At 40.8% G+C, this 18131-nt stretch overlaps 2 protein-coding genes across 6 annotated transcripts in view; one reads left to right on the plus strand and one right to left on the minus strand.

The window, feature by feature from the left end:
* Nucleotides 1-18131, plus strand: part of CASK (calcium/calmodulin dependent serine protein kinase) — a 233173-nt gene that overhangs the window by 108110 nt on the left and 106932 nt on the right. The gene's annotated exons all lie outside the window — the stretch shown is intronic.
* On the minus strand, nucleotides 5174-6208 carry GPR82 (G protein-coupled receptor 82). The gene has a single exon (XM_009487218.1). It carries the CDS (start codon nucleotides 6206-6208, stop codon nucleotides 5174-5176), a length of 1035 nt encoding a protein of 344 aa, XP_009485493.1.

Genomic DNA, 18131 nt, shown 5'->3' on the forward strand with positions numbered 1-18131 from the left:
TGGTTTCAGCTAGGATAGAGTTAATTTTCTTCCTGGTAGCTGGCATAGTGCTGTGTTTTGGATTTAGTATGAGAATAATGCTAATAACACACTGATGGTTTAGTTGTTGCTAAGTACTGCTTATACCAGTCAAGGACTGTTCAAGCTGCCCACGCTCTGCCAGGTGCACAAGAAACTGGGAGGGGGCACAGCCAGGACAGCTGACCCAAACTGGCCAAAGGGCTATTCCATACCATGTGATGTCATGCTCAGTATAGAAACTGGGGGGGTTGGCTGGGGGGCAGCGATCGCTGCTCGGGGACTGGCTGGGCATCGTTTGGTGGGTGGTGAGTGGTTGCATTGTGTATCACTTGTTTTGTATATTTATTATTATTATTGTTGTTGTTGTTGTTGTTATAATATTTCCTCTATTTCCTCTTCCTCTGCTGTCCTATTAAACTGCCTTTATCTCAACCCATGGGGTTTACTTTTTTTCCCCCTGATTCTCTCCCCCATCCCCCTGGGGGGCAGGGAGGGTGAGCGAGCATTTGTGTGGTGCTTTAGTTGCTGACTGGGGTTTAGCCACGACAACTGTGTTGTGTGTCATATACAAATTCCAGTTGGTCCAGGTGACTTGTGACTTGGTCTGTGAATAGATTTGCATCTTGATTTATGTGCTATACAGAACTGAATTAACCATATGAATTCTTAGAGCATGCTCAGTTACCACTTCTGTCTTTCATTGCCTAAACTACTTGTAGTTAGGCACTTCAGATTTTGCCAGTAGAATTCAAGACTCTTATACTTCTGATTTTAGATGTATCTAGAAAATTAGTAAGGCTTGTACATATGTGTTTGTGTGCATTTATGTAAGTGTGTATTCAACTATACAGAAAATAACCAGAATAGAAGCAGTTCTTTAAGACCATCATCTTCTTTTTCCAATCTTTGAATATCCAAAAAAAGAAACCTGTTGCATGTTACTTTCCTTCTGCTCTTTTGACTTTGGCATGGAACCTGCTTTATGCTTTCTGGTGACAGTCAGTAATAACTGGTGCTTTTTATGTATTTTCTAGAAGTTATTAGATTCTTGAGATCCAGTAGCAACTGTTTTGTGAGGATTTTGCTAACGTATTAAATTGTTAAAGGTTATTAAGGCTGCAAAATCAATAGCAGAGGTAGAATTAAGGTGTCCTATCTGGCCCTGTTTTTCTGCGGAGCACTTCCTCATTCAATGCAGAAGTTAAGAGGCTCCAAGAATAAAGCTTTCAGTATTTTTTTCCTCAATGTTTCTTCAGGTGGTACTTTCCACACACACACACCCCCCCCGTTTATCTCCACTGCTGTACATGTGCTTCCTATCTCAAAGTCCCCATTTCTTGTGTTGTCCTGCCCTTTTCCTAGTGTACTGTTGGTGTCCAGAAGCAGTTTTGCTGAGAAGTATATTTATGCTGCTTGGCCTACTTAGAGCTCAAAATCTACATGCTTTTTGATCAGGAAGTTTATATATTCCAGTTATTTTCCCAGCCAGTCAGGAAACATGTATCTCTTTATCGATGAACTGGCCACCCATGCAGCACATTTGAACGAGTTAACCAGAAACTAGACAGACACTTGCAGTCTTTTAAACTGCTTTGCAAACCATGTGCTGTGCACATTTTCCTTAGGATTTTATGTTCCCTGCTATAGAAAGGAATTAATTTTATTTTTTATTATACAATTCACAAGTCACCTGCTAACTTCTGAGTTGGCACCAGGATGTCTAAGCAGTGCAAGAAGGTTAGCATGAGCTGTGTTTTGCTGAAGTAGTTCTCTGTCTCTCCCTCATGCCTTTCTGTTTTGGGGGATTTTTCCTCCATGAACTTTTCTGTCAAATACTAGACCAGTGTATTACTCAATTTGTAGTTTCTCAAATTGCCTGTACTGCGCAAAAGCTTTTCCACTATATAAAACAAGAAAAACTTTTGATGCAATTCAAAAATTTAAAGGAGACCATCTTGAAGAGGCTACATAGGAAAAAAATAAAGTATTGTCATGGTTTAGCCCCAGCCAGCAATTAAGCACCGCGCAGCCGCTCGCTCACTCCCCCTACCCCGATGGGACGGGAGAGAGAATTGGAGGAGTAAGAGTGAGAAACACTCCTGGGTTGAGGTAAGAACAGTTTAATAATTGAAATAAAGTAAAATAGTAATGATAGTAATAACAATATAATAACAACAACAACAACAATAATAATAACAACAACAACAACAATATACAAAGCAAGTGATGCACAATGCAATTGCTCACCACCCGCCGACCGATACCCAGACAGTTCCCGAGCAGCGATCGCTGCTCCCTGGCCAACCGCCCCCCAGTTTCTATACTGAGCATGACGTCATATGGTATGGAATAGCCCTTTGGTCAGTTTGGATCAACTGTTCTGGCTGTGCCCCCTCCCAGTTTCTTGTGCACCTGGCAGAGCATGGGCAGCTGAACAGTCCTTGACTGGTGTAAGCAGTACTTAGCAACAACTAAAACCATCAGTGTGTGATCAGCATTCTTCTCCTACTAAATCCAAAACACAGCACTATGCCTGCTGCTAGGAAGAAAATTAACTCTATCCCAGCCGAAACCAGGACAAGTATATATCATTTTTTTGGTATTATGTAGGAATGGAGAATGGGATCTTGCTAAGAGTCTATCACAAAGTTATACTTGATTAGTAGTTCCTGAAGTTTCATCCGTTTTCTTGCCTTTTTGATAAATGCAGCACTGAGGAACAAGCGGTTGTGACTAGAAAAGTGGAGAAAGAATTACTTAAGCCTATGCTACCATCAAAAACTCTGTATTAAGAAAAACATCCACAGGCAGGCACTCTACTGAGATAGCCTAACTGCATTCCCTATAAAATGTATTTAAGGAAGGACAGAAGTCGTGGGTTCTCAGTTTGCGCCCATGCAAATTATAAGAACACATTTGTAGTAAACAGCTTTCCTGACCCAGACTTACAGCTACTGATCTAAAACCAGACATCTAAGCAGCACTGTTCTGTCTGGAGGACTTAAATGGCTCAATTCACTCCTGCTGTAGGTACTGAATTGGTTGTGTTGTGCAGCTGAACACCCACCCACACAAAGCGGCTTCCCATGCTCAAGAACTGTGTTTGCAGAGCAACTTTCCTACAGCGCTTCGTAGCATTAGACCCTGAGCTGCCCACTTAAGGTTTTTCATAAGTCGTATGCTAAGCATCACATGGGAATCCTGTGAAAGAAGCCTATTATCACAGGTAACATTGTATGTTACCTATGATTTTCTGTCTTTTTCACTTGCATCTTTATTTAATTTCTGCAGAACATGAAACAGCTGTCAGATGATACGAATTTGTGGGGACTCTCCTAGAGAAGACCTGATATTTTCTGTCTACTGGCACTTGGGTCAGTTTAGTGTACCTGTCATGGAACTCAGTAGTAGGGTTGGGAAGACAGAATTGCTCACTACGTTTTATTGTGAAGTTTCGGGTGAGTGATAGGATTTCTCAGAATACGTAGTATTTTATAGCACGTTTTACACTCAGTAAACTCCTCTTGATCTCAGTTGCAGAGAAGATTGTACAAGGGAAAAGACCATTATGTAATCTTCAGTGTCTTCTGCAGAAATGATTAAAAATAATTGAAATCCCTCCTTAAGTCATCATGATATTCTAATGTCTACAGTTCAGAAAGAAAAACAAAAAACCAACCACAAAACCTTCTGTTTTGCACTGCTCTCATGCTGTTAATGATCATTAAATGTTTATCATTTAATATTTTGTATACCAGTAAATGATAAGCATTTATGCCTTCCTAATTAAACCATATAATTTACCTCACAAGATTAGACTAGGAGTATGGAAATTCCAGTGATCTGTTTTGCTGGTGGTTTTTTTAATCCTAAGTAGTACCAGAGGTTAGAAATAACTGTGTGTGTGCATTTCATCCTTTTTTTTCTTCACTTAATATTATTGTACATTCAGATATATTGCAATTTTGTAGATCTTTTGTGCTTTATGCACTCTTCTATAAATGGTCTGGATTTAAACATTGTTGTGAAGGAGGTGCCTTCTGGAACAGCGTGTGTTAATTCACCTTTGAATTGGAATAAGTGCGTAGCATTTTTGGGTGAGTACGGTATCCTGAGTACACAAAGGCTGCATACCAATACGGAAGCCACTGCCTCAGCTGTTGAACATGTCTGCCATGGATAAGACTGGAAGAAAAATTATTCCTGACCAAGCTACGGAGCACATATGAAACCCATTCTTCTCAAACACTAAGTAAATCCTAGGCCACCAGATTTTCTCCTCATCTGTGGATATTTCACCCCTGCAGGTTATCCATCACCATGACAACATTCTTTTCAGAGTCACCCTGTTGCAAATGTAACACTGTGGCCATGACAGGAAATGTCAGAGCAGGGTGATAAGTAGTTAACTCTTAAATCTGAGATTTCTGCTATTTTAGTATGAAGCTGTAGCAAAACTTTTTCTGTGAAGGCTAGAATTAAAAAAGTGCATCATTTCTTAACACAGTTTTTTACTCCTAAAAAACCCATTACTATAGCAAAACCCCAATGTGACAGACATAGCTAAAGTAAATAATGGCATTTTTCAGTAACTTTGGAATAAGATGTCATCAGTAACTTTTCTTTATGCACTAAAGAGTTTTAGTATATCATGATGCATTCCCCATTAAAAAAAAAAAAAAAAAAAGAATCAACCTTCTACCCAGATATTCCTGAAAAAAATTACAAAAACACATCTTGAATGTGTTTTATAGCTCTCTGTGCCTGCTTCCTTAAGCTTTTGATAGGCTGGGACTCTCTTATTGATGGTAAAAAAGACCTGGGTCCTCAACTTCAGCCTAGTTTCTGCCACCTCCTTTGATTATTTAGGTAGAAAGCACTGTCCATAGGTCAAACATAAAATGCCTTTTGCATTGCATGGATAAAGGGGTATTACACAGTTCAATAGATCAATCACTTGGATTCATTTGGAAATACACATCACATTTATTATGGCTAATGTTGATGTAGCAAGCAAGATCATTTGAAAGAAAAATACAAGTAACATGTTATCATTTTATTTACATATTTACCTTTCATATCAAAGTCTGGTTATAGGTAGTTAAAATGAGTTTATTGTTCCTTATATCTACTAAAATCTTCCGATATTTCTTCACATTTCAGGAGTTTTTTCAGTGAAACTATCAGCTTTACATTTGTGGTGTTCTGGTGTGGATTTTGTAAACAGGCCATACAGACTTTTCTTAAATGTTTTACCTAGCAGAAGGGTTATAACTGGATCTAAACTACTCTTAGCAGCAGCAACACAAGTAAGGAAATTTTTAATTTCCACTAGATAGTTTAACCTTGGGCAGTCATTATTTTTAAGCAGTACATAAAAAATTGGCCTAAAAATATGATATGGAAGAAAGCAGACAGTTAATAGCATCTGGATGACAAGAATGTTTCTTTTCACTGTTCTGTAAATTAGATGGTTTTCTCCAATACAAGTATTTTGTTGTATTTTACTCAGATGTCTGGTAAGAGAATAGTATGACAACAAAACTGTCATAAAAGATACAAAAAAACATGCAGTGGCCAAAGAACCTGCAATCATTGAGGTAAATTCACCAGCTTCTACCTTGATGTTATAGCATGTGCTATGTCCTTCCATAGGCCCTGCCTTGACATTATATATTATAGCTATTACCGTTATGCAGAGCACAGTAAGCCATATAATGATGCACAAATATTTAGCAAATTTTGGCTGACGAAACTTTTCAAGTACACATCCGTAAAAGTTTTCATTAACTGCTTGAGAGTATTGTGCGTCACTATTTTTCTTCAGTGTGGCATACTGACTTAGGGCAGTTGAACATAAAATTGTAATAGTAACATACATACTGACGTGCATAATGAGAGTCCCAAGGTGATTTGCTATTCTACATTCTACAGAGTCATAAGTCCATCGATACCCTCTTGCAAAATACGCAGCCAGAAAAGGCATAGTGCTACATATGAGTAAATTTGCAGTGACAAAGTTTACCAGGTAAATGTATTGTGTTCTTTTTGTGGATGCTTGCCTTGAAAATATCCAGGCAGCAAGAATATTTCCAAAACTTCCAGCAGGAAATAGGAAAGAGTAGATGACTGGTAGAGCTACAGTAGTAGCTAACGATGGCTGAAGATGACATGTTGAATTTGCCATTTATGCCGGTATTTCTTGAATGAATGGTCAGAGCTGAAACACAATTAAAAGAATTATACTTCTGTAATGTGTATCTAACATCTTTTTTATTTTTTGTTCTTATTTATAACTGTTTCTTTTTCTCTCCTACTTTTCAGTCTTACTAACTGCTGTTTGTCCTATGGTGTTATTATCTTGAGTTTGCATGAGGTTACTGTTTGGGTGTTCTCTTCCACTGAGATTTTGTGAAGAAAAGGTGGCTGATGTTAAACCCCAAAGATTTTACATGCATAGAATCTAATAAAATAAATGAGGAAACAGAAGTTTCAAGCTAAGGTCTGACAATAACTTGTGTGATCTTGGTTTATTTTTCAATCTTCTGGAACATCTGTAACCTACTTTGGAAACCACTTCTAGACTATTTTAAGTTAAATAAGCAAAATAAGTGCAAAGTATTACTGTAATTGCAGAAATGCAGAGGAGTGTCCTGTACCTCCATTTAAGTACAAATTAAACTGTGCATGATACAGGAGTCTGGCTAGATGCATTTAATTTGTGCTGATGTCTGTATCTACCGTTACTTTGTTCAGAGCTCTAATCTTAAATCTATATCTTGCATAAACAATTCAGTCTGTATTTTTAAATCTACGAAATGTGTGTTGAGAACTGAAATATATTTATTTTTTCCAATTTCAGTTTTCAGTCTTTTCTCCATTTCCAGACTGCAAATAAGAAATCGAAGTTCTGTACAATGACTGCATATAAAACTGGCATTTCAGCTTACTAACCTGTAGTGAAGATAGGTTTTCTTGTACAGATACTATTTTAGTGAAGTGTATCTTAGCTTTTGTTCCATATAAAAGCATATGGAAAACATTAACAGACTTCAAACTTACAGACTGATAATAATTTTTTTTGAAACAGCTGTAAGCAAATGAACTCAGATACCAAAAAGGATTCTGTGTAGCTATGATAAAAAGCCCAGACACCAAGTTGATCAGATAGCAAAAAGCTGTAAAAGTAATTTTTAAAAATTATGCTGTAGGCCATGTTTGACAACGTGCAAATTAAACTAACTTATATAGCTGTTGTATTTTAGTATGCACAAAGTCCCATATGGATTGTTGAACACAAATATATTAAATTCTTTTATTACAATGAGTTAAATTCACCAAGTAATTGTTGAATTCAGTCACTCAGAAGTCTAATTAATGATTTTTTTTTTGTCAGGTGAAACAACTAAGTAGTATTTTTAAGCTTACCTATGCAGGCTGCAGGCACTTTCCTTTGCAGAGAGGAAGTTTTTCTGTCTGATGTCCTTTTTATCTCCACTGCTGCAATGAAAAGGATAGTATTTGAAACTGGAAAGTACAGTTAAGTACAGTATCTCTCTGACATAAGTAGGTTTTCAGAATGTACACTTTTCTTTTATGGTGTCAAAAAGCAGCTAGGCATTTAAAGTTCAGACAAGGTGATGCTGTCTGTGCAAAAAAGACTTTGCAATTAGGTCAGGATGCAGCTCCATTAGAGAGATAAAAAGAATGAGACAGTGTGGAAGAATGACTGTAACAGTCCTTTGGTCACGTAGGTATGGCACAGAAACACCTTACAATCCTTTATATAGTGCTTTCCTCTTTTTGGGGGTGGAGGGATTGTTACTGACATTCTCTTCAGGACTGCCCACTTTCCAGAAGCAGGGGCGGGGGGAGTTGGGGGAGGGAAGAGTTGCTATTTTATGCGTGAAAACTTGTATTTTCAATGACACTTAACTGTTCTTCAGCTCCAAGAGCTATCACAAACCTGACTGTCTATTCCTGAAGCCCACATGCAATAATACTGTATCCATGTCTGTCCCCACAAGACCAAATAATCTTGTATTAATTAATTATTTAATAATTTCTTAAGTAGTTGTGGTAGATTGACTGGCTGGATGCCAAGTGCCCACCAAAGCCACTCTATCACTCCCCTTCTCAACTGGACAGAGGAGAGAAAATATAGCAAAAAAACCCCATGGGTTGAGATAAGGACAGGGAGATCACTCAGCAATTACCATCACGGGCAAAACAGACTCAACTTCTGGAAAACCACTTTTAATTTATTACCAATCAAAACTGAGTAGGAGAGAGGAGAGAGAACATGTGTAGGGTAATGAGAAATAAAACCAAATCTTAAAACACTTTCCCCCCACCCCTCCCTTCTTCCCAGGCTCAACATCACTACTGATTTTCTCTACCTGCTCCCCCTGAGTAGCACAGGGGGATGGGGAATGGGGGTTGCGGTCAGTTCATCACGCATTGTCTCTGCTGCTCCTTCCTTCTCGGGGGAGGACTCCTCACACTCTTCCCTTGCTCCAACATGGGGTCCCTCCCACAGGAGACAGTCCTCCACGAACTTCTCCAACGTGCATCCTTCCCAAGGGCTACAGTTCTTCATGAACTGCTCCAGCGTGGGTCCCTCCCACAGGGTGCAGTCCTTCAGGAGCAGACTGCTCCAGCGTGGGTCCCCCATGGGGTCACAAGTGCTGCCAGCAAACCTGCTCCAGCGTGGGCTCCTCTCTCTCCACGGGTCCACAGGTCCTGCCAGGAGCCTGCTCCAGTGTGGGCTTCCCACGGGGTCACAGCCTCCTTCGGGCACATCCCCCTGCTCCAGCGTGGGGTCCTCCCTGGGCTGCAGGTGGGTATCTGCTCCCCCGTGGGCCTCCATGGGCTGCAGGGGCACAGCTGCCTCACCACGGTCTGCACCAGGGGCTGCAGGGGAATCTCTGCTCCGGCGCCTGGAGCACCTCCTCCCCCTCCTTCTTCACTGACCTGGGGATCTGCAGAGTCGTTCCTCTCACATATTCTCACTCCTCACTCCAGCTGCAGTTTGTGTCCTGGTGGGCTGGTGCTTTTTTCCCCTTCTGAAATACGTTATCCCAGAGGCGCTACCACTGTCGCTGATGGGCTTGGCCTTGGCCAGCAGTGGGTCCATCTTGGAGCCGGCTGGCATTGGCTCTACTGGACATAGGGGAAGCTTCTAGCAGCTTCTCTCAGAAGCCACACCTGTAGCCCCCCCCCGATACCAAAACCTTGCCACGCAAACCCAATACAGTAATCTTGGAAGTCCTTGTTACTGTAGTGTTCCATCCAGTTTTAGACTCAAGGCATATCCTGAAAATTTGCTAAGAGGAGACATGGCAAAAAATGGTGTGAGCAATTCCAGTTAGCAGGGGGGGGTTTAATTATTATTATTATTATTATTTGGTTGGTTATTAACTGTAGCCTGTTGTGTTTATAATTCAATGACCATATGTCATAGTTTAACCCCAGTTGGCAACCAAGCACGACACAGCTGCTCACTCACCCTCCCCGCCCAGTGGGATAGGGGAGAGAATAGGGAAAAAAAAAAAAGGTAAAACCCATGGGTTGAGATAAAGGCAGTTTAATAGAACAGCAGAGGAGGAGAAAATAGTAATAATAATAACAATGATAAAAGACGATACAAAGCAAGTGATGCACAATGCAATTGCTCATCACCCACCAACCAATGCCCCAAGCAGCAATCGCTGCCCCCTGGCCAACCCCCCCCAGCTTACATACTGAGCATGACATCATATGGTATGGAATAGCCCTTTGGGCAGTTTGGATCAACTATTCTGGCTGTGCCCCCTCCCAGTTTTCCTTGTGCACCTGGCAGAGCATGGGAAGCTGGAAAAGTCCTCTTGACTAGCATCAGCAGTACTTAGCAACAACTAACCCATCAGTGTGTTATCAACATTCTTCTCCTACTAAATCCAAAACAGAGCATTATGCCAGCTACTAAGAAGAAAATTAACTCTATCCCAGCTGAAACTAGGACACCATAACTCTTGCTGTAGTAAGAGATAATGCTACATTTTTTCTGAATTATTGTATGATAATATATTATTATAGTGAATTACAGTCTATCAGGCTTCATTTTGGAACTGATTAGTGAGATGAGTAACAAAGGAATGGGATATTATAAGTTTAAAAAAAAAACAAAAACAACCCCAGAAATACAGTTACAGTTCGTTCTAAGCTGTAGTAAGCACCTTCATTTATTCTTTTAATCGACTATTTCCATTCACCTAACTTATAAATGGCATATTTTATCTAAATTATATTTTATGATATTCAAATGGTACAAGTGCATCTTTTATACAATTCACTCAAGTTCTTCATAGTGACCTTCATGTGCATTCTTCAGCTTAATTATTTATATTTTCTGTACTCTTAAAACATGATCACTTTCTAATTTACACATTACTAGAGTTTATATGCCAGTAAGTATACTTTGTATTTTTTCCCCAATGACATTCTTTGTGCAGCTCCCAGAGGTCTCCTTAATTGTATTTGCCTCTAAAAAAGCCGTGGCTGTGTTTTGGACATGATGATTTTTGCTTTTAATTTTGGCAATAATTTTTTAACGTGAAAACTCTGTTGATCATTATAGCCAAACAGGAAGTTTTCTCTGTGTTTTTCTGTACCATACTGTAATTTGTGGGGGTTTAAAAGTTACATATGTTTGTGCGTAACAGCTTTTTGGCTTTTCCAGGCTTTTCTTAAGCTTCTGTGAAAATGCAAAAGTAATAAAGCAAAAAGAAGAAACTAAAACATGTCAGTAAAAGCAAAACTGATACTTAAAGGGTACATTCTGTTGGCTGCACGCTGGGAGGTTCGGGCTGCAAAATGAATTTCTTGCTGATAAAGAACATTTCTGTACTCCCTGACAAAAATGATCCTGTCTTTTCATAAGACTTTTAATTTGTTGTTCACCATGCTTATGTTAACATCTTTACCTAGTGAGAATTTTTGTGGAAGGAATAGGAAGTATGTTTTTCTTTTTAAAACAGTCATTTATTTATATCTGTGGTTTGAGAGTTCTGTGAAGAAGCTGGCCTTGCTTTGTAACAAGTGCAAAGATGTAGTACCCCTCTCTGTATGGAAATTTAAAGGAACCAGGACTCACCATTTACAGACAAAAGCAAGACAGCTTTTGAAAATAGTATGTACCAGAATATATTATTGTGGTGTATTTTAAATAATTGGTTCAGCTTGTTAAAACAGAGGCTTATAAGTAAACCTTAGCTTTTTTCCCTCCTCATTTTGTTTCTCATTTTGCAGTACTGTGATACAGAATTAGCCATTTCTGTGCCATTCATGTTCTTATTTCTACACTCCCTGCTCTAACCATGTGGTTTGAATGTTGAGGCTTTTTCCAGCTTCATCCCTTCCCCCCCAGTTATTCTCATTCTCATAATGTCTGTGAACAACTTCTGTGCAAGGATTCTTCCTATCTATTCACTCTACAGGCATTGAATGGCGACAGCTTTGCAGCACCTTCTCCATTCTCTTGGATTCCACAGAGCCCTCAGTAGTTGGGATTTTATGTAATGGATGGAAAAAAGGCTGGCAGAAGGTTCCCAGTGCGACAGAGAATACACTGAAAATGTATTGTGGGTTGGTGGAACATTATCAATGGGTGTGCTGTGCAACACAACTCCCTCCTCTCCACCCTGATTCTGTATGCTCTTTCAGAGAGAGTATTAAACTAGGGTCCATATGTCAATTTTCCAGTTCCAGGAATAATGTGACTCTCACTTGCTTCTCAGTGATGTAAGTTGCACTCCCCTTTTATGGTTTCATTGACTGATGTTGTGAGGGAAGTTGTTCAATTGAATTTTTCCATGTTGTGTTATCAAAACAATTGATATTTGTCTGCCCTCATGAAAAATACCGATTTGCAGGTTAAAACTGTAATCACAGATAATTTCAGTGTGAAAATGAAAGTTGATGTTGTGGTTTACCCTGGTAGGCAGGTAAGCCCCACACAGCTGCTCGCTGTGGGAGGGGAATGGGGAAGAGAATTGGAAGGGTAAAAGTGTGAAAACTTTTACGATTTTTGTCTCTTCCCCCTCCTGTTCTTGTGGCTGCTCTGCTGCAGAATAGGCTGCTGCTTCTGATGCTTCCTCCGGTTCCCTCTAACATGCTCTGGTCAAATCCGTCTTTATCTCAAACCCTTTGAGCCCCACACTGGATGCCAAAAAGGGTTGTTGTGGTTTAATCCCAGCGGGCAGCTAAGCCCCAGGCAGCTGCTCGCTTACTCCCCCTCCAGTGGGCTGGGGGGGGGAGAATTGGTAGGGCAAAAGTGAGAAAATTCATGGTTTGAGATAAAAAGAGTTTAAGAAGTTTAAAGACAAGGGAAAAAAAAAAAAAACCAAGAAAAACAGGTGATGCAAAAAAACCCAATTGCTCACCACCAGCTGACTGACGCTCAGCCAGTTCCTGAGAAATGGCAGCCCTGGCAAACTTCCTCCACAGCTTTTATTGCTGAGCACAAGGTCATACGGTGTGGGGTGTCCCTTCAGTCAGTTGGGGTCAGCTGTCCCGGCTGTGTCCCCTCCCAACTTCTTGTGCACCCGCAGCCTGCTCGCTGGTGGGGTGGGGTGAGAAGCAGAAAAGGCCCTGGCTCTGTGTAAGCACTGCTCAGCAATAATGAAGACATCCCTGTGTTATCAACACTGTTTCCAGCACAAACCCAAAACATAGCCCTATACTAGCTACTCTGAAGAAAATTAACTCTCTCCCAGCCAAAAGCATTACAGCTGTTTCCTCAAACCAGGTACAGTTTGATATGTTTATGATTCAAGTTATAAACTTGTATCTGACAAACAGTTTTGTTTCTTGGCTTGTTTTCAATTCATTTTAAGGAATACATGTATGGCAATGTAGCTATTAATGTATTTGTCAAGTCTAAAAAGTATAGAAGTGACTAGCCAGCATATATACTTTATATGCATTTTGTAACTAGTATTTATTCTAATGAAGAATATGCACTCCTTTTTACATAGTAAGAAAGAGGTGACATTTTGGTACACCAACTGAAATCTGAGGATGTGTTGCAGATTTGAATAAGGAAGGAAAATGAGGTTCATGCAGGTTATGTGGAGATGTGCGTTGAGTTAGCCTCTACTTACAGGAAGAAGAATAAATAGAATGATTTTCATGTTGAAATTCAGCTGAAGACTCAACTAATTGCTATAGTTGGTTATGATAGTACTTAGGAAGCACTGCTAAGACAGGAAGTAAGAGACACTGTTAAAGTGACTAATTATATGGTCATTGGACATACGTAGCTTTCAGGAGGCCTCCCAAGATGCTTCAGGACTGTTTGCTCTTCAGTAATGTTGGTTTGCAGAGCCTGACATTTTACCCTCAAATTTGGGAAAATTAATTGCCAAAAAAAGTATGTAAGGATTAAATATTTTTTAAAAAATAGTAAAGATACCTGCTTTCATTTTTTGGTCATTAGTAATTGTTTCCTACATGACAGTGCTGTCTACTTTCAGGTCCCTTTCTGAGCCAGTTGATACCTCCAGCCTTTAACATCTTGAAGCACTCATTTACACAGTTGTGGAAATCCATAAGTATTTTCATTTGTCTGGTTGCTTTTTGGAGTTGTCTTACCTGTTCCCCTCTTCTGTGCCATACCTGCTGTTGCAGAGTTGTTGTGCTCCCTTTCAGATTTTCATTTCTGGGCTGAAGAGTTGATTTATTTAATGTAGTCTGTATAGAATCTGTATTGTATAAATTATACAATAGCACAATGGTGAGGTTTTTTCCTCCTAATTTTAACAGTCTGTTTGGTCTTTTATTGCTGCTATTAAGCAGCAGTTCTATCTTGAGCAGAGAGGTGTTTTTTTATATATATATATATATTCGTGTGTATGTATATATTCGTGGGAGATGTCGTGGTCGGAGGCTGTCTTGGGCTTAGCGACCACAGTATGATAAGAGTTCTTGATTCTTGGCGATGTAAAGAGGAGGGGCAGCAAAACTGTTACCGTGGACTTCCAGAGGGCAGACTTTGGCCTGTTCAGGACGCTAGTTGGGAAGGTCCCTTGGGAGGCAGTCCTGAAGGGCAAAGGGGTCCAGGAAGGCTGGGCCTTCTTCAAGAAGGAAGTCTTAAGGGCGCAGGAATGGGCTGTCCCCGTGTGCTGTAAGACCAACCGGCAGGGAAGACAACCAGTCTGGCTGAATAGGGAGCTTTTGCTGGGACTCAGGGAAAAAAGGAGAGTCTACCACCTTTGGAACAAGGGGCAGGCAACTCAGGAAGAGTACAGGGATCTCATTAGGTCATGCAGAGAGGAAATTAGAAAAGCAAAAGCCCAGTTGGAACTCAATCTGGCCACTGTTGAAAAAGATAATAAAAAATGTTTCTATAAGAACATCAACAATAAAAGGAGAGCCAAGGAGAATCTCCACCCTTTGCTGAATGTAGGGGGGAACATTGTCACCAAGGACGAGGAAAAGGCTGAGGTGCTTAATGCCTTCTTTGCCTCTGTCTTTAATAGCCAGACCAGTCATCCCCAGGGTACTCAGGCCCCTGAGCTAGAGGATAGGGATGGGGACCAGAATGGAGCCCTCATAGTCCAGGAGGAAACAGTTAATGACCTGCTATGCCACCTGGACGCTCACAAGTCTATGGGGCCGGATGGGATCCACCCGAGAGTACTGAGGGAGCTGGCATAGGAGCTCGCCAAGCCACTTTCCATCATCTATCAGCAGTCCTGGTTAACAGGGGAGGTCCCTGATGACTGGAGGCTTGCCAATGTGACGCCCATCTACAGGAAGGGCAGGAAGGAGGACCCAGGGAACTACAGGCCTGTCAGCCTGACCTCAGTGCCAGGGAAGGTTATGGAACGGTTCATATTGAGTGCGCTCAACAGGCATGTGCAGGTCAACCAGGGGATCGGGCCCAGCCAGCATGGGTTCATGAAAGACAGGTCCTGCTTGACCAACCTGATCTCCTTCTATGACCTGGTGACCCGCCTGGTGGATGAAGGAAAGGCTGTGGACGTCATCTACCTGGACTTCAGCAAAGCCTTTGACACAGTCTCCCATAGCATTCTCCTTGGGAAGCTGGCAGCTCATGGCTTAGACTAGAGTACTCTTCTCTGGGTAAAAAACTGCTTGGGTGGCTGAGCCCAGAGAGTAGTGGTGAATGGAGTTAGGTCCAGTTGGCATCCGGTCATGAGCGGTGTTCCATAGCGCTCCATTTTGGTGCCAGCCTTGTATAATATCTTTATCAACGATCTAGATGAGGGGATTGAGTGCACCCTCAGTAAGTTTGCAGATGACACCAAACTGGGTGGGAGTGTCAATCTGCTCGAGGGTAGGATGGCCCTGCAGAGGGACCTGGACAGGCTGGACCGATGGGCTGAGGCCAACTGGATGAGGTTCAACAAGGCCAAGTGCTGGGTCCTGCACTTTGGTCACAACAACCCCATGCAACGCTACAGGCTTGGGGAAGAGTGGCTGGAAAGCTGCCTGGCCGAAAAGGACCTGGGGGTGCTGGTTGACAGGTGGCTGAACATGCGCCAGCAGTGTGCCCAGGTGGCCAAGAAGGCCAACAGCATCCTGGCTTGTATCAGGAATAGTGTGGCCAGCAGGAGCAGGGAGGTGATTGTCTCCCTGTACTCAGCACTGGTGAGGCTGCACCTTGAATACTGTGTCCAGTTTTGGGCCCCTCACTACAAGAAAGACATTGAGGTGCTGGAGCGTGTTCAGAGAAGAGCAACGAAGCTGGTGAAGGGTCTGGAGCACAGGCCTTATGAGGAGCGGCTGAGGGAACTGGGGTTGTTTAGCCTGGAGAAGAGGAGGCTGAGGGGAGACCTTATTGCTCTGTACAACTACCTGAAAGGGGGTTGTAGTGAGGTGGGTGTTGGTCTCTTCTCACAAGTAGTTAGCGATAGGACGAGAGGACATGGGCTCAAGCTGCGCCAGAGGAGGTTTAGATTGGATATTAGGAAAAATTTCTTTACGGAAAGGGTAGTCAAGCATTGGAACAGGCTGCCCAGAGAGGTGGTGGAGTCCCCATCCCTGGAAGTGTTCAAAAAACAGTTAGACGTGGCACTTTGGGACATGGTTTAGTGGGCATGGTGGTGCTGGGTTGGTGGTTGGACTGATGATCTTAGACGTCCTTTCCAATCTTAATGATTCCTAGTTTTTACTTTCATTACAAATGATCCAGCCACCAAGCCAGGACGTGTGGGGTTGCTACTCTACCCTTAATTGTTTTAGTGGTGGACTTGGTAATGTTAGGTTAATGGTTGGACTGGATGATCTTAAAGGTCTTTTCCAACCGAAACGATTCTATGATTCTGTGATTCTATGATTCTATGATCTTGAACTTTTTTTAGACGTGACTACCCTGAATAATTTTGTGTTGTTTGAAAACTGTCATCTCCTTACTTTCACTCATTCCAGATTGTAGTATTAAACATGTTTGTAAACGTATCTATTTTCAGATTGTTGGGGAATATAATGAAGAAAAAAGACTATGTATTTTTAAGCTTTCTTTCTGATTTTTAACCAGTTCTAAAACAAGAATTAACATCTAACATCCTAGGGTTTCTCAGAGCCTTTAGTAAGTGACCTTGCTGAAGTCCAAGTACAGCGTATCACCTTTAGCCCAGTGCTTCTTAGTTCTTCCAGAGAGCTCCTCTGTTATTGATTTTCTGGTACATGGCTTCCCTTAAACAAATCTATTCACTTTTCCCTAGGGTGTCTTTTACACCCAAGCTTGCCTAATTTTGTCTTTATAGGTGCTATGGATTTGCCTAATATGAACATTAGACTGTATGTCCTGAAATATCTTTAAAAGATTTGTGTCATATATGCTGCTTGTGTAGAAATACTGGTTTAAGCGATAGATTATCCTGTATTGAAATGCTTTTGAAACATTTTAATGAGTAGCATGTAGTCCTGGGAAAGTGTTACTCTCTGATGTTTCTTCTAAATTGTTTTTTTCTGAAACCTTGTGTGCTGATATTGTGCATGGCTTCCTTGGTGCTCCTTCTCTACAATCTGTAAAGAATGGCCGTCATGTAGGATGCATCTGATCAATGCAAATAGGTGTGGGTGTTCAAGGCTTTCCTCTTGAAGAAAATACTGACTAGAGTTCACTGTTAAAATTATTAAAAACAAAAAGGCCCATGTAATACTATTCACATGGTGGACCAGAATCTTGAATTTGTACTGCAAGACTATTTTCCTGTTGTCCTTTCGTGTATTTAGTTGTTTACAAAGTAATATTATGGTAACCAAGTAAATGTTACATAATTTACAAAAGCATGACCAGAATACTAAGGTGGTCTGGTTTTTGTCCTGTGGAACACGTTTCTATTTGCCTTTGGCTTTAAAAGTCAACTTCATTTGTAGCATTGACACCCTGTACTATTACTTTATATTCTGAAGAGATCTGAGTCTATCTTTGCAATCATGCAGTGTCTGTGAACTGCAGTCCTTATAAATTAAAATTCTGGTTTAAACGGAATACTTTCTTCAAAAGAATTTTAGAATTCAAATTTTGTTCAAGCCTCACCATGTCATTCATGTCCATCCTGTCCTGTGTCCCCCACCCCTGGCCTGGTGATCGGTGTCATCAATCAGCTACTCACAGTAGAAGAAACATAGGCAAAGAAAGAATGATGAGATAATGAATATATCTTGTGAAATGATGGTTTATAAACTCCACTGGATTTACTAGAGCTGATGTAACTGTAGAATTACTATTCTGCATAGGAGAATTTCAGAGAACAAGGAACACGCTATTGCTTGCACTGTACAAATACAGAGCCAAGACAGTTCTTGCTTCAGTGTACATATAATAGCATGACAAGATGCCAGATAAAAGATTGTGAAAAAATATAGTGCAGTTATTGTGAGAATCAGACAGAAATTATTGTACAAATATCTTAATTGTATGATTAAATGTTTAAGAAAAAATGCAGTTACCATCATACTTTTATGAAAATTACATGTTTGTGGGAAAATCTCTGTTGAAGATTAAGAACCCCACCCTTTTTTGTTTAAAAAACAAAACAAAACAAAAAAAAAAACCCCACTGGCTAGTCATTGTAATTTGTGTAACATGTTTCACC

The sequence above is a fragment of the Pelecanus crispus genome, chromosome 1 (assembly GCF_030463565.1).
Source record: "Pelecanus crispus isolate bPelCri1 chromosome 1, bPelCri1.pri, whole genome shotgun sequence".
NCBI lineage: Eukaryota > Metazoa > Chordata > Aves > Pelecaniformes > Pelecanidae > Pelecanus > Pelecanus crispus.

What these genes read in the sequence shown, in the direction of transcription:
- GPR82 (XM_009487218.1), bottom strand. Translation starts at nt 6,208, where the DNA reads ATGGCAAATTCAACATGTCATCTTCAGCCATCGTTAGCTACTACTGTA.